The sequence below is a fragment of the Atractosteus spatula genome, chromosome 7, assembly GCF_055471065.1.
Source record: "Atractosteus spatula isolate fAtrSpa1 chromosome 7, fAtrSpa1.hap1, whole genome shotgun sequence".
In the NCBI taxonomy this organism is placed as follows: Eukaryota; Metazoa; Chordata; class Actinopteri; order Semionotiformes; family Lepisosteidae; genus Atractosteus; species Atractosteus spatula.
This window is the reverse complement of record NC_142712.1, coordinates 14,780,127-14,796,983: the sequence shown is the minus strand read 5'-3', so window position 1 is coordinate 14,796,983 and position 16,857 is coordinate 14,780,127. Positions and strand designations below refer to the sequence as shown.

Below are 16,857 nucleotides of genomic sequence, written 5' to 3'. Positions count from 1 at the left end.
ACCTAATCACAACTATGCAGTTAACTGATAATCAATTTTTAATTGAAATTACAACTTGTTTACTTAGAAACATTTTTCCTCATTAGAAGAGGAAGATAATGGCGTCTCCATTTTTAACAGCACTCTGTGCTTATATTGTTGATGTCCCAAGAGTAAAAGTGAAACATTCATGCACACACACATTTTATATATTGACAATCAATTACATCTGATAATGTTTTTTGTAATTACAGAATAGAGAAAATAGCTGTGAAGAAACAAGTCTGCCATGAATTATCCTAAGTTCAATAATTCCTTCTAATGACACCTTTGTTCAGATCATATTTTAAAATTCAATACAATTTTAAATTACAGGATGGAGACAACAACTGGGAAAAGCTATCTTGCAATGAGTTCCTTGAATTCAACACTTCCTCAAAATGTTTCATTTGTTCGACCTCAGTTCTTTTATATCAACGGATTTTCTAATATTCCTCATGCAAAGTACTATTACATTTTCTTGTGTTTTGTTTTCATTGTAACTGTATTAGGAAACTCTTTCATCATGTTCATTATATACATGGAGCAAAACCTTCACACCCCAAAGTATGTTGCTGTTTTTCATTTAGCTGTAGTTGATATGTGTGGCAGCACGGCTCTTATTCCTAAAATGATTGAGACCTTTCTCTTTGATTTCCAGTTCATCACATATGAAGCCTGCTTGGCCAATATGTTTTTCGTACACTTCTTTTCTTCTTTGCAGTCACTTACCATTGTCATACTGGCATATGATAGATTTGTTGCTATTTGCTTTCCTCTGAAATATCATATCATCATCACTACTGCAGGAATAACTAAGATCTTAGCAGGAATATGGATTCTAGCAGCTGCAGTAATATTATCTCTTGTAGGTTTCACTACCAGACTATCATTCTGCAAATCAATTGTGGTAAATAGTTATTTCTGTGATCATGGACCTATGTATCGTATGTCCTGCAATGACAATTCTCCCAACAATGTGATTGCAAAAATCAGCATCACAATTTTACTTGTTGCCCCGCTGGCTCTTATTCTATCATCCTACATTTCTATAATATTGGCATTGTTAAGAATTGCATCAATGGAGGAACGTTTAAGGGCAGTGAAAACCTGCACCTCCCATTTAATGTTAGTGGCAGTGTTTTACCTTCCTATATCTGCCATCTACATTGCAGCTAACTTTACCACTATTGACCCAAATACCAGAATAATAAGTACATCCTTATCTTCCACCATGCCACCAATGATGAACCCCATCATTTACACAATGAAAACAGAGGAGGTAATGAAAGCAGTGAGAAAACTTCAAAAAAGAAACAAGGTAGTTAAACTTAAGGAGGATCAATAAATAGATCTTAATGGAAATTGTAAATTATGCACACTGGCATGCATGAAACATCATTATGTTTTTACATATTGCATGTTCCTGTACTGTACATGCAGTTACAAGTGAGTAAAATGGGGTTTCCAAATGTATGAACATTCCAAAATATGTGATCACTATTACAAATAGTAATTTTTTTTACATGTTATGATGTGCCTCCTTGTGTTTTTGATGACTTATAGCTAATTTGTTTGAATGTAGCTGGGTGTGCTCTCTTTTTTATCAGTTTTATGAACTTTTTAATTATTTTCTTCCCTTTTATATCCTCACATTCACTGTTCACTGTTCTGTACCTCCCATGCTGTTTCACCACTCTGCCTGTTCTGGCTTCTTTGTTATACTTAGAGTATCTTCATTTCCTGGGACCTATCTCTCTGTGTTTCCCTACCTTCTAATTCTTTATATACATATTCTATAGACCCACACTTATTTATTCTACTCCTCTCCACTAACATCATTCATCAAGTGTCTCTCCCTGTGCTAATTCTCATGTTATCCTGCAGTTCTCTCCAGTGCTGCTGGAACTGTCATTCTACCTCTGCTAACTTTGTAGGTTTCATATGAAACCTTTTTCTCCTGCTTTTGAAATGTTTCTATAATTAACTTTGCACCCTATTCCTATTCATTACAACCACAACACATTGTAATTTGATTATTTAATTTTTCTTGATATACTGAATACATTATGAATGTGTGTGTGAGTTGTTAAAATATTCTTTGTATGTGGAGATTTTTGGAAATGGTAAAACATATCCTTTTTACAGCCTTTACACTCCAAGAATCTATTGGTGCTAATAAGTATTATCCTGTGAATTCTATTCTCTGGCATACCATTACATACTGTATGTGCTATATAATTGTTAAAAATAATTAGCATCGATAATAGTGACATTCAAATGATTGTAATGGTGCCTGCACCAGTCAGAGTCGCAGCTGACACAGCTACAAGTTCCCAACCTCCATTTTCCCATCCACTTGCACCTATCTGGTGCGGTGTCAGTCCTCAATTCTTCCCCCACCTCACCAGCTTCCACAGTCTATCAAGGGTACCAGACTCAATACCTTGCTTTAGCTAACGATTTTTCTGTTTTGGGGGGATCTGCGTGTAAGCTGTCTTCATCCATTCAGTTGCAGAAAACATTAGCAAGTGGTATCACTGGTTCCCAGTATCTTGCAGATAACCTTAGGCTGCTCTTTCCAATTCAACCTAGTGTCCTCCACTCCCCAACATAGAACTTACATCCCAACTGATCTAGACTTGATTGGATCTACTGCCACTTGTTTGCTGTCTAGCTTTCTATCACCCACATCATACGTGGTTCTCATTTGTTTACACTATGGCACAAATTCTAAGATCAGTGTTCCTCCAAAACCATGAATATCCATCCAGACCCAATTAAATCTTGACATAGTTATAGTTAGGGCTGTTATTTCCTCAGACAGGCAAATGAATGACAAACACTTAAATATGAATATAATATAAAATATTACATTATGATTAGTAATTGTAATTATATATTAGTAAAAAGATTATTTTGTAGCAAAATGTCTTCTCATCAAATTAATTAGAATTTAATTGTGCAACTAAAAAGCTATTTACAAAGTTACAATTTCATGCCAAGACAATCCTCATTGACTTTAGAGATAGTCCTATGAATCAATTTGTTGGAAATATCATGCATCAAGTTCCATTAAAATATTGTGGACAATGGACATTTAATACTCTAATCATAAGCACATATGCTGCTTAAAATTCATACAATACAAGACAGGAGAATATAACTTTAGTTTTGTGATTAAAGTTCTATGTCTATCCTGTAATTAAACTATTATATTGTAGCGTTTACAGGTTCTTCTCAGAACAAAGGACCAGTGGAGATGCGATTAACAAACCAAGCGATAGCTTTATTCTTTAACAACCACAAAACCAAACACAGGATATACACGCACATGAGGAGACTGACGGAACACGTACACATCTTTAGGGTGGTAATTACTTAACAACACGCTATACACTTATAAGACTACACAGGGCACTAGAACTACTAGGACATTGTTTACACAGGTAGGGTCAGCCGCTGGTAATCGTGCTGACCCTCAGACTCTCCCCTGCTACAACTCCCAGCCTGCCCAGCGGTACTATGAGCGCCTAGGGGCGCTTCCTCCTCACCACCAGGCGAGGGCGTTACAATATGCAAATAAACATAAATATTTGTTCAAGGGGTTCCTGTTAGTATAATCCAAAAAGTATGTTATATACAGAAATATGTGTGCTCATAAAGCTCTTAAAGGTACTATGTGTTGAGAAATACAGTTCTCATTCCAAAGAGTGTACATGTTAAAATGCATAAAATGTCTTTAAAATATTTACTGTGCTGCTTTCACAAACACATCCCTACTGTATATTTAAATGAGCCATTATTTTTTCTTTGTGGAGCACTGATAGTGCCATGGTAAAACTCTTGTACAGTGCATTCTCAGGCTAATTGCACTCTACGGTATCTTATGTATAAAAGGCTTTTGGTTCTTGTCACTTTTACTCATATTCTCTGGAACACTGTCAGGTATTTTACTTAAATCTTACCTCACTGATCGCTGTCACTTTGTCTCTCTTAATGGGTATAGGTCTGAAATTGGTCTTGTTAAGTCTGGTGTTCCTCAGGGCTCAATACTGGGCCCCTTGACATTCAGCATTTACATATTTCCATTTGGCTAGCTTTTAAGATCACATGGCCCCAGGTTTCATTTCTACGCTGACAATACTCAAATATACATTCATACCAAACATGACACTGATGTGGCTGTCTCTATTCTATCTAATTGCATCTCTGACATAAAAATTTGGATGACTCAAAATTTCCTTCATCTTAACTGTGACAAGACTGAAGTCATGCTTATTGGCACCCTCCATCAACTTCGTAAAGCCAGTCCTGTAACCCTATTTGTAGATGGTTCTGTACTTGAGCTTCAGTCTAAATAGAAAAACCTTGGGGTTATATTTGATTCTGGCTCAACATTCGACCCACATGTGAAGCATATTGTCAAAACATCTTTTTTCACCTCAGAAATATCGGTAGACTACACCCTATGCTATCACTAACTGTGGCTGAAAAGCTGATCAACACATTTGTGTTCTCTCGAATTGACTACTGTAATGCTTTACTCTCTGGGGTATCTAAATCTACTTTGAACAAACTGCAGTATGTCCAAAATTCAGAAGCCAGAAACCTGACCTGGTCTAGTGCAAATGATCACATTACTCCTATCCTGGAGTCCTTGCACTGGCTTCCGGTCAAATTCCATGTAGACTTTAAATTCTTATGCTCACCTATAAAGCTCTGCATGGATTGGCACCTCAGTACCTGTCTGAACTATTATCGCCCTACTCCCCACCTCGCAACCTTCGCTCTTCTAATTCTGGTCTCCTTACTGTCCCCCAAGCCCGTCTACATTGTATGGGTGACAGGCCATTCTCCTGTTATGCCCCCAAGCTCTGGAACTCTCTCCCCAAGGACAGAGAGTCACCCTCTCTAACTCCTTCAAATCCAGACTCAAAACCCTCTTCTCTAGAAAAGCCTTTACTTAACTGGTTCCATTCTTCACCCTTCTGCTTTTCTTAGTACCACCAGTCAGTCTTCTCTGTATATTGTAATTGTGTTTTATCTTGTGTATTGTTTTTATTTATTGTTGTTGTCATTCTGTAAAGCGCTTTGAGAAGCCACCTTTAAAGGTGCTATATAAAATAAAGTTTATTAATATTATTATTATTAAATGTTTTAATACTTTTGTACTTGATAAGAAATCAAATAGACCAGTACAATTTACAGTACATCACAGATGTTTTTTAGTATATATACATAAAATGATAAGGATTTGATTATTGTTTTTCATACAGTATATACTTATAAAACAATATTTCTTATTGACTTTAATAAGGCACAAAGTATTACATTATAGAAAAACAATATAACATTAGAGTTACAGTATAATAGTGCTGAATATCAAAAAAGAAAATACTGTCAGTAAACAAGATGGAGGCATTTTAGGGAACTAAGAAACAACTGCTACTTTATTCTGATAACTTCACTTTATCTTTCTCTTTTAGGTGAATATAACACATTCTTACTTCTTTAAATGATTAGATTCATAATGTAAAATGTTTCTTGTTTATTTAACATTGGATATAAATTACATATTCATTTTCTACAGAAATAAGTCTGTAGGTTAAATAAGTCATAGGTTAAAAAATTTTAAAAATAATCTGTGCAGTACTTTAACATGTAGAAATATTATGAATACAGAATCAATTGGGAATTCAAATATATTGTAGCGTTTTCAGGTTCTTTTCAGAATAAAGGACCAGTGGAGACGCGATTACCAAACCAAGCGCTAGCTTTATTCATTAACAACCACACAAAAACCAAAGTCAGAATATACACGCACATGAGAAGACTGAAGGAACACGTACACATCTTTAGGGTGGTAATTACTTAACAACATGCTATACTTTTATAAGACTACACAGGGCACTAGAACTACTAGGACATTATTTACACAGGTAGGGTCAGCCGCTGGTCATCGTGCTGACCCTCAGACTCTCCCCGGCTACCACTCCCAGCATGCCCAGCGGTACTACGAGCGCCTAGGGGCGCTTCCTCCTCACCACCAGGCGAGGGCGTTACACTGCCCCCACCTGAAGCGTCTGGCGTCTCGCCGACGTCGAACACCCCCCTCAAGCTGTACTCGTACTCGGCTAACTGCTGTGGAACCCTGCGTGAGCGGCCGCTGCGCCGCGGTGACGGCTGGCGACCCACGGACGCCCCACTATCGGCCGGCTCCAGCCCCGGCTGCTCCTCTAGAGCCTCCCCACACGACTCCTCCTCCCGGGCCCGGTAGGGGGCCAGGCGGTCTCGGTGCAGGACCACCACTCTCCCCCGTGTTCGCAACCGGACACGGTAGCAGACCTCGCCCACAACCCCGAGTACCTCAGCGGGCCCCTCCCACAACGGCGCCAGCTTAGGGCTGAGGCCTTTGCGGCGTCGCGGGTTGTACACCCAAACCGAGTCCCCGGGCTGGAAGGCAGGCCCCCTGCAGTGCAGGTCGTAGTGCCGCTTCTGCCGGACCCCCGCCTGAATCAGGTGGGTCCGTGCAAAGCTGTGCACCCGCCCCATCCGCTGCCGCAGGTCCCACTCGTAGTCCAGTCCAGCCGGCAGTGCCGACCCGTCTCCAGGCGGCGGGCCGAAGACCAGGTCCACCGGGGTTCGCATTTCCCCGCCCAGCATGAGCGAGGCTGGGGTGCACCTGGTGGATTCCTGGACCGTGGTCCTATACGCCCAGAGCGCAAGGGGGAGGTGGCGGTCCCAGTCCCGTTGGTGCCGGGACACCAGGGTGGCCAGCTGGGTGGCGAGCGTCCGATTAAACCTCTCCACCAACCCGTCGCTCTGGGGATGCAGCGGTGTGGTCCGCGTCTTAGTGATCCCCAGGCGCTGGCACACTCTGGCGAAGACCTGGGACTCGAAGTTACGCCCCTGGTCACTGTGTAACTCCTCCGGCACCCCCAGCCTGGCAAACATCCTCTCCAGCAGGGCATCGGCCACCGTGGGGGCACTCTGGTCCGGGAGGGCGTAGGCCTCCGGCCACTTCGTAAAATAGTCCATGGCCACCAAGATGTAGTGGTTCCCGGCCTCGGTGCGCGGAAACGGGCCCAAAACGTCCACCCCCACCCGCTCCATAGGAGCCCCCACCTGGTGTTGTTGGAGGGGGGCCCAAGAGCGCTCGGGGGGGCCCTTCTGCGCCACACACACCGCACACGTTCGGCAATACCGCTCCACGTCCCGGTGGCAAAGACCCCAATAAAAATGGCCTCGGAGACGCTGCAGAGTTTTTTTACCGCCGAAGTGCCCCACGGCTGGCTGGCCATGCACTGCTCGGAGCACCGCCCCGCGGAGCGACCGTGGCACCACCAGCTGCCACCGTAACTCGCCACTGGAGGGTACCCGCCACCCCCGGCGCAGCACCCCGTCCTTTACCTCCAAGGCCTCACACAGGGCGCAGAGAGCCTTGACGGACTTTGGGTGCGGGGCGAGCTCCTCTCGCGTAGGCCGCACTCCTGCTGCCCTCCAGCGGAGCACTGGCCCCACGTCAGGATCAGCTGCCTGACGCTGCGCAAGGTCTGACAGGCCCACCCCCAGCAGCCCCTCCCGGGCCGTGGCCGCGGTGCTCGCCTCCGCCACGGTGCGGACCGCGCCCTCACGCTGCTCCCGCCGGGCGCAGTGGTGGCAGTCCGCGGCTTCGCAGGGGCGCCGTGAGAGAGCGTCGGCATTGAGATGGTGAGACCCCGCACGGTGCACGACAGTGAAGTCGTACTCCTGCAGGATCTCTATCCATTGCGCCATCTGCCCCTCCGGCTCCTTAAAGTGGAGCAGCCAGGTGAGGGACGCATGGTCGGTCCTCAGCCGGAACCGGGTCCCGAACAGGTACGGCCTGAAGTGGTGGACCGCCGCCATCACCGCAAGCAGCTCGCGACGGGTCACGCAGTAGTTCCGTTAAGCCCTAGTCAAAGCCCGACTATAGTAGGCCTCTACACGCTCCCCATCTGGCCCATCCTGCGCCAACACCGCACCCACCCCCGAGTTACTTGTGTCGGTATCGAGAACATACGGTAACCGCGGGTCGGGGTAGGCCAGCATGGGGGCCCCAACCAGAGCCTCACGCAACCGGCCGAAGGCCGTCTCACAGCCCGAGTCCCAGTCGAAACGGCGGCCCTTGTCGGTGAGGCGGTGCAGCGGGGCAGCGATGCTGGCAAAGTCCCGGACGAACCTCCGGTAGTACGAAGCCAACCCCAGAAAGCTGCGCAGCTCCGCGACGGTGCGTGGAGTCGGCCAGCCCCTCACTGCGGTGACCTTACCTAGGTCCGTATCCACCCCTCGCGGTCCAACAACATGTCCCAGGAAGGTCACCTCCCGCCGCAGGAGCTCGCATTTGCGGGGGTTGAGCCTCAGGCCAGCACGGCGGATGCAGGCCAGCACCGCCTGGAGGTTCGTCAGGGCCTGGTCGAAACCCCGGGCATGAACCAGCAGATCGTCCAGATACAGCACACACTGGTTCCGCGGGACCGATGCCAGCACTCTCTCCATCAGCCTCTCGAACGTCGCCGGGGCATTGCACAGGCCAAAAGGCATGACAGTAAACTGCCAGAGGCCCTGGCCGATGGAAAAGGCCGTCTTCGGGCGACCATCGGGAGCAAGCGGTACCTGCCAGTAGCTGCAGCGGAGGTCCAGGGAGCTGAACCAGGTCGACCCGGTGATGTAGTCCAGGGCGTCATCTATCCTCGGCAGGGGGTAGGAATCTTTCCGGGTGACCTCGTTCAGCTTGCGGTAGTTGACGCAGAACCTCCACGAGCCGTCTTTTTTTTTTACCAGTACAGCTGGTGCCGACCACGGGCTCGCGGAGGGCTCAATCACCCCCGCTGCGGCCATCTCCTGGATCTTTTCCTCGGCGGCGGTCCGCTTGGCGTGAACCATGCGTCCCGGTGGGATGTGGATGGGCCGAGCGTCGCCGGTGTTGATCTCATGTTGGACCAGGGCAGTGCCGGTGCAGTCCTCATCTCTCGCTGCAAAGAGATCCTCGTTCTGGGCGAGTAGCTCCTGGAGCCGCTGCCGCTGGTCCTGATCGAGGCCCTCGCAGCTCCGCTGGTAGAGGTCCTCCACGGCGCACCTCGCTTCCACGCAACGCTCGGCCCCCGCCGCCGCCGCCTTGTCTGGCCCCCCGGCTGACTCGGGGGCAGGATCCGGCATGCTCGCTCCCCGGCTCGCAGGCCTGGTCTGCCCCGGCGACTGCCGCCGCCGCCGCCACTGCATCTTTTTCTCCCGGCTCCGGCAAGCCCGCGTCCCTCGGCCTTTGCCGGGCCTGCCCTCCACCAGGTGAAGTCGCTCCCCCTGCCACACCAACTCCTGCCGGCTCAAGTCCAAACTGGCCCCCACTCGCTGCAGTCCTCCTGGATGGGTGCGAGGTAGCAGGGGTGGCGCACCGTCGCTGCACCTAGACGGAAGGCAAGCACCTGTTTCCCCCGGACTGCAGCGAGCTGTCCCGTCACGGTCCTTAGCCGCAGGCTGGAGGCCTCCCATCCTGGGGGGTTGGTGCCCTCGGTGTCGGGGAGGACGCCCGACCGGAGTAGGGTCACCAATGAACCGGTGTCGAGTAGGGCCAGGCAGGGTTGGTCCTCGATTTGGCAGTGGAGGTACAGGCCCCGGCTACAGCCGACTCGCCCCACGGTGGCATGAGGGGCGCCGGTCTTTACAGTGCTCTCTGGAGCAGGGGTTGAGGTGTCCAAGGGCGGCCTTCCCCTCGCTGAGCCGCCCCGTTCCCGTTTCCCGACGCCGATTGAGGAGTGCGAGGTTCGGGTGCCCGGCAGAACCGGGCTCGGTGTCCTCTCTTCCCGCAGCGGTTGCAAATCAGCGTGCGGGGCTGTTCCGCGGGGGTCGCTGCACGGGCTGGCTCCTCTTCCCCCTCGCTGGATTCCTCTGTCGCTGCCTCGGTCAGCCGGCAGGGCGCACTGCGTCTGCTGGCGCTTCCAGCCACCCCGAACTCGGCCTCAGCCCGTGTAGCAAGGGCCAAGGCCTGCTCCAGCGATGTTGGAGCGGCCAGCTGCACGTGGCGCCGCAGCTCCTCGGGTGAGAGGGCCTTGAGAGAGGCCTGGAGAGCCATCTCCCGCTGCGCCTCCCGGGGGAAAGTTGGGTATCCTCGGCGGGCGAGGAACATGACATCCGCGGCAACCGGGCCCAGTCTCTCTCCTGGTCGGCGCCGCCGCAGGGCCAGCCTCTCCCGCATCAAGTCCGGCGCCTCCTCCACACCGAAGCGCAGCTGGAGAGCTGCTGCCAGTGCCGTGTATTCGCCTCCGTCCTCCTCTGGGACATCCAGGAGCACCTGGCAGGCCGTTCCTTCCAGCGCCGCCGCCAGGTGGCCGGCCATCTCCGCCCGGCTCCAGCCATTCGTCCGGGCCGCGAGCTGGAACTGCGCCTCGTAGGTTTCCCAAGGCGCTTCCCCATCGTAGTGACCTGGTCGCACCCGCGCCGATGGGTGTGGTAATCGCTGATCGGCTCCGGCAGGGAGGGTATCCTCTCTCTGGGGCACCCGCTGACCAGGAGTAGCGGCCAGTCGCCCCAACTCTGCCGGTGGAACCACTACTGAGTAGCCCTGGTAAGGGCTGTGGCCACCTGTCGCACCCAGGAGTTGCTCAGGCTCCCTATGTGCGCTGCCGATGGGTTCTGTTTCTTTCAGAGTCAGCCGGCGCTTAACAGAATCGGATAGTGTCCGCCACGATTTGTCCATCCTGCCCGCTTCTGACACCAATGTAGTGTTTTCAGGTTCTTTTCAGAATAAAGGACCAGTGGAGACGCGATTACCAAACCAAGCGCTAGCTTTATTCATTAACAACCACACAAAAACATACACGCACATGAGGAGACTGACGGAACATGTACACATCTTTAGGGTGGTAATTACTTTACAACATGCTATACTTTTATAAGACTACACAGGGCACTAGAACTACTAGGACATTATTTACACAGATAGGGTCAGCCGCTGGTCATCGTGCTGACCCTCAGACTCTCCCCGGCTACCACTCCCAGCATGCCCAGCGGTACTACGAGCGCCTAGGGGCGCTTCCTCCTCACCAGCAGGCAAGGGCGTTACAATATCATCAACTTACTCCATCGTACAATTTTATTTTATTTATTATAGGTAAAACTTTATTTACTTTTTCCTGGGAAACCATTATTTCAGATCATATTTTAAAATTCAATAAAATTTTAAATTACAGGATGGAGACAACAACTGGGAAAAGCTATCTTGCAATGAGCTCCTTGAATTCAACACTTCCTCAAAATGTTTCATTTGTTCGACCTCAGTTCTTTTATATCAATGGACTTTCTAATATTCCTCATGTGAAGTACTGTTACATTTTCTTTTGTTTTGTTTTCACAGTAACTGTATTAGGAAACTCTTTCATCATGTTCATTATCTCCATGGAGCAAAGCCTTCACACCCCAAAATATGTGGTTATTTTTCATTTAGCTGTAGTTGACATGTGTGGCAGCACTGCTCTTAGTCTTATTCCTAAAATGATTGAGACCTTTCTCTTTGATTCCCAGTTCATCTCATATCAAGGCTGCTTGGCCAATATGTTTTTTTGTGCACTCCTTTACTTCTTCGCAGTCACTTACCATTGTCATTGATTTCCTCTGAAATATCACAACATCATCACTACTGCTGGAATAACTAAGATCTTAGCAGGAATATGGATTCTTGGAGCAGGAGTCACAATGGCAGCTGTTGGTTTCACTACCAGACTATCATTCTGCAAATCGATTGTGGTAAATAGTTATTTCTGTGATCATGGACCTATGTTTCGTATGTCCTACAATGACAATTTTCCCAAATAAGTAATTGGAATAATCAGTACTGCAGTATTTCTTGCTGTACCCTTGACTTTAATCTTGTTATCCTATATGTGTATAATATGGGCTTTGCTAAAAATTGCTTCACGGGAGGAACGCATAAAAACAATGAAACCTGCACATCCCATTTAATCGAAGTGGCAATGTTGTACCTTCCTCTATCTTCCATCTACATTGCAGTAAACATTACCACTGTTCACCTAAATACCAGAATAATAAGTGCATCCTTATCTTCCACCATTCCACAAATGACGAACCCCATCATTTACACAATCAAAACAGAGGAGGTAATGAAAGCAGTAAAAAAGTTTGACAAAAGAAACAAGACAATTAAACCTATAAATAAACAGATTTTGAGTGGCATTAAAAATATTTTTATTTATATTTAAAATATTTATCCGCTTGCATGCAATGTCATGAAAAATGTCTAATGTTTCAGTTTTTGATTTCTTTGGACCTTTTTCCAAAGGGTAGCTGCATCAGCATTTTTCCAATCTAGTCGGTTTTAACTCCAATTTTATCAGTTTTATGTACTTTTAAACGCTGTTCTTCTTTCTCAAATTTGAAACACCCCAATTGCTTCTACTTCTTTGTTATACTTAGGAGTACCTTTATTTCCTGGGTACTACCCCCCTTGTCTGTTTCACCATATCTTAGTCTTTATACAAACATTTCTACAGACCTACACTTATTTAAATATCCTCCTCTCTTTTTACTGTCTTTACAGTCTCTTTTTGTACTAGTCTGAATCTACCATCTATCATCACTCTTCAGGTCTTCCTTTATGCTAAGTCTGTCCTTATCCTGCTATTCTCTCTAGTATTCTCTGGAGCTGTCACTCAGCTAGAGTATATTTTTTTAAGCCTTTAACTTCATTTACATGCTGACTATGTATCTTTCCCAGAAACCCTTGATTTCTTGCTTTTATTTCCACTACTGAACTGTCTCATAATCTCACCTGGCCATCTGTAAAGCTGATATAAGTAATAATAAATGTTTCGTTTAGAGGTTCATGTTGGTGTGATCAGAAAAGTATGTTACATACAGAAAAGTGTGAGTTCAGAAAGATGTGAGAGGTACAAGTGTTTATAGTTGGTCTGGGCTAAGAAAATACTTTGCTACTTTAACAAACATCTCCATATAATTAACAAGCATTGTTTCTCTCTCTGAAGAGCTCTTATGAGACAAACTGATGAGTCCCACAATAATACTGTTGAACAGTGCATTCCCATGATGATTGCACTCTGCAGGATCTTATTTATAAAAGGCCTTAGGTTTTTGTCATTTTTACTCATGCTCTCTTTTACTCCAATATTTTACAATTTCTTTATTTGGTAAGATAATACAACGGCACCACACTTTATACAGTATAGCACTCCACAGCTATTTTTTAATTGTATATGTATATAATAATTATATGTATCTGAAGTGATTTAATTGTTGTTTCTTGCATTGCAAAAAACAATATTTGTTATTGACTTAAAATACTGACTTTATTCTAATTTCTTGTGCTCTATTTCTAAAGTATAAACAATATAACAGCATAGTGTTGCATGTCAAAAAGAAAATAAAAGTTTGTCAGAAGACCAGATGGAAGTATTTTAAGGAATTCAAATTAACCCACAACTGCTGCTTTTTTCTTTCAAAGCTGCATTTCATCTCCCTCTTCCTTTTCATATGAACAAGACGTTTTTTGGTGAGTATAACATGTGCTTGCTTTGTTTAGATGATTAAATTCATCACATCAATATGTTTGTTTATTGGACAAGGAATATAAAATACATAATCATTTCCTACAAAAATAAGATGTATAATGTAGTTCAGGTGGGTAGCTGCATCAGCATGCATAGGCTGCAAAGGAACAGGTAATAGGTTTATTCCATGGTAAAGAGATGAAAGAAAACACAATGTTTTGTCTGTGGAGCCTTCTTCAGGTGTGTCAGGTAAGGTGTACAAAGTCCTATTACATTAAATAATTATAAAAATGTTAATGTGTTTAATTTTTTTTATCTAGAAATATTATAATTACTGAATCAATTTGGACTTCTAATGCATTATCCCACTGCACTGTACTACATTGTGAAACTATTTACTTTTTCATGGAAAATGATTGTTATTACAGATCCAACTGAAACTCACAATAACAATGTATGCTAAGTAATTTATGTTGTTTAACATAATTTAATACACTGCTTAGAAAGAAATTAAACCTACAGCTATATCCTTAACTTGAGATTGATCCACTCCTAGAATTCCAAATTGCCCTTTAATAACCTAAATACTATAATGCAGCAAATACTCAATTGTCAACTCTTTCCTTTCATGACACAGTAATATAATGGTGCCAGAATAACACCAAAATTATGTCTTCTCCATTTTTGCAATATTGAGTTTGAAATCCTTGCATACTGAAAATTCTAGTACAGAGGAAATACTTTAACATTTGATACAATAATGACTTTTTAATTACAGGACAGAAAAAAAAAAACAATTGTGAAGAAACTACCATGATCTCCTTCAGTTTAACAATTCCTCAAAATTTTTCATTTGATTGACCTCCATTCCATTATATCAATTATTTTTCTAATATTCCTCATGTAAAGCATTATTACATTTTCTTGTGTTTTTTCTTCATCTCCTTCATCATGTTTATTATGGAGTTGAAATCCTTGCATGTTGTAAATTCTAGTACAGAAAGAAAACCTTTTAAAATGCAATATAATATTGACTTTTTAATTACAGGACAGAGACTACAACTGGGATAAACCTTCCTCATGAGTTCCTTGAATTCAACACTTCCTCAAAATGATTCATTTGTTCGACCTCAGTTCTTCTATATCAATGGATTTTCTAATATTCCTTATGTGAAATACTATTATATTTTCTTGTGTATTGTTTTAACTGTAACGATATTAGGAAACTCTTTCATTATGTTTATTATTTACATAGAGCAAAGTCTTCACACCCCAAAGTATGTGGTTGTTTTTCATTTAGCTGTAGTTGACATGTGTGGCAGCACAGCTCTTATTCCTAAAATGATTGAGACTTTTCTTTTTGATTCCCAACTCATCTCATATGAAGGCTGCTTGGCTAATATGTTTTTTGTACATAGTTTTACATTCATGCAGTCACTAACTCTTCTTGCACTTGCATATGACAGATTTGTTGCTATTTGCTTTCCTCTGAAATATCATATCATCATTACTACTGCTGGAATGGGTAAAATATTAGCTGGAATATGGATTCTAGCAGCTGGGGTAGTAATTGCAGCTGTAGGTTTCACTACCAGACTATCATTCTGCAAATCAATTGTGATAAACAGTTATTTCTGCGACCATGGACCTATTTATCGGATGTCTTGTAATGACAATTTTCCCAATTATGTAATTGCTCAGATTGGTATTGCAATATTGCTAGCTGCACCTTTGACTTTAATACTCTCAACTTATGTGTGTATAATATTGGCATTACTAAAAATCGCCTCAGAGGAGGAACGCATAAAAGCAATGAAAACTTGCACCTCCCATTTAATCTTAGTGGCAATGTTTTACCTTCCGATATCTGCCATCTACATTGCAGCAAACATTACGTCTATCGACCCAAATACCAGAATAATAAGTACATCCTTATCTTCTACAATTTCACCAATGATGAATCCCATCATTTACACAATGAAAACAGAGGAGGTAATGAAAGCAGTGAGAAAGCTTTGCAAAAGAAACAAGATAATTAAGCCTAGGACGAATCAATAAACAGATTTTAGTGGGTTTGAAAATAGAAAATTATAGAAATTGGCATGCATGCAACATGTCATTATATATTTACACATTTTATATACAGTATGTGACATTGCATTAAGTGGGTCAAATGGGATTCCCAAATTTAAGCATATTCCAAAATATTTCAGAGCAAACAAGCAATTTAAATATTATGTTGGTCATGAAAGTTCAGGAGGGATGACAACAGCCAAGTTCAATTAGACTCAGCTATCAGTAATTCGCAATCACTTCCTCACTTAAAACAGAGGAGGTAATGAAAGCAGTGCAAAAGTTTCACAAAAGAAACAAGACAAACCTCAGTAGAATCAATAAACAGAATATGTAGAGTATGAATATAAGACGTTAGTGTGCAGTGTCATCAGGAATGTATAAGTCTTACTTTTTTTCTGACTTGTTTGATCCTAGCTGGTTAGACCTACCTTTTGTCCTGCCAATGCTGTACATATTATGTTCTTCCCTCACCGAATTCTAACACCCTCTCCGTTTCATCACTATGTCTCTTCTGGCATTTTTGTTGCACTTAGTGTACCTTTATGTGTACCTTCCCGAGCATAACTTTTTTTTATCTTTCTCAATTTTGCTGTCTTTATTGTCTCTATGTTTCTCTCTTCCAATTGCAATCTAACAACATGTCCAGTCTCCCTCACTTTGTGCTCAATCTTTCCCTTTCCTGCTATTATCTCTCCAGTGCTCTCTGGAACTGCCACCTTAGCAGACTGTAACTGTTTAAGCCTTCAACTTTATCTCTTGCTGATTTTGCTACTTTCACAGAAGTCTTGAGCTTCTTCTTTTATTTCAGATCCTGAATTGTGTCAATTGTGTCAATATGCAATATCGACCATATTCCCATTCATTATAAGCACAAAACATTGTCATTAAACCCTTTAATTTTCCTTAATATTTTGACTACATTATGAATGTCTTTGTATGATTTTATGGAATTTACCTCTGTATTTGGTGATATTTTTTATCTTGTAAATTGTAAAAAAAAATATATCCAATTTACAACCTTCAAGTTCCACGACTCTCTTGGTGCTAATACGGCTTATACTGTGAAGTGTGTTGTTTGGCATACGGTCACATATGTGCTATCTAATTGTTAAATTCTTTAGTACTTAGTATCAATAATAATAATAATAATAATAATAATAATAATAATAATAATCAATTCATAGTAATGATTTAAAATGTCATTATTAACAAGTCTTAAATTTAC

General features: G+C 43.8%; 2 protein-coding genes and 1 pseudogene across 2 annotated transcripts; all 3 read left to right on the top strand.

Moving 5' to 3' along the window:
• Positions 1–388: 388 nt before the first annotated feature.
• LOC148830600 (olfactory receptor 51F2-like) lies at positions 389–1,366 on the top strand. The gene has a single exon (XM_088921644.1). The coding sequence runs from the start codon at positions 389–391 to the stop codon at positions 1,364–1,366; it is 978 nt and encodes a 325-aa protein (XP_088777770.1).
• A 9,893-nt stretch (positions 1,367–11,259) lies between these two features.
• On the top strand, positions 11,260–12,251 carry LOC148830599 (olfactory receptor 51F2-like; annotated as a pseudogene).
• A 2,385-nt stretch (positions 12,252–14,636) lies between these two features.
• Positions 14,637–15,614, top strand: LOC148830598 (olfactory receptor 51F2-like). Its single transcript, XM_088921610.1, has one exon. The coding sequence runs from the start codon at positions 14,637–14,639 to the stop codon at positions 15,612–15,614; it is 978 nt and encodes a 325-aa protein (XP_088777736.1).
• Positions 15,615–16,857: the final 1,243 nt, after the last annotated feature.

What these genes read in the sequence shown, in the direction of transcription:
- LOC148830600 (XM_088921644.1), top strand. Translation starts at nt 389, where the DNA reads ATGAGTTCCTTGAATTCAACACTTCCTCAAAATGTTTCATTTGTTCGA.
- LOC148830598 (XM_088921610.1), top strand. Translation starts at nt 14,637, where the DNA reads ATGAGTTCCTTGAATTCAACACTTCCTCAAAATGATTCATTTGTTCGA.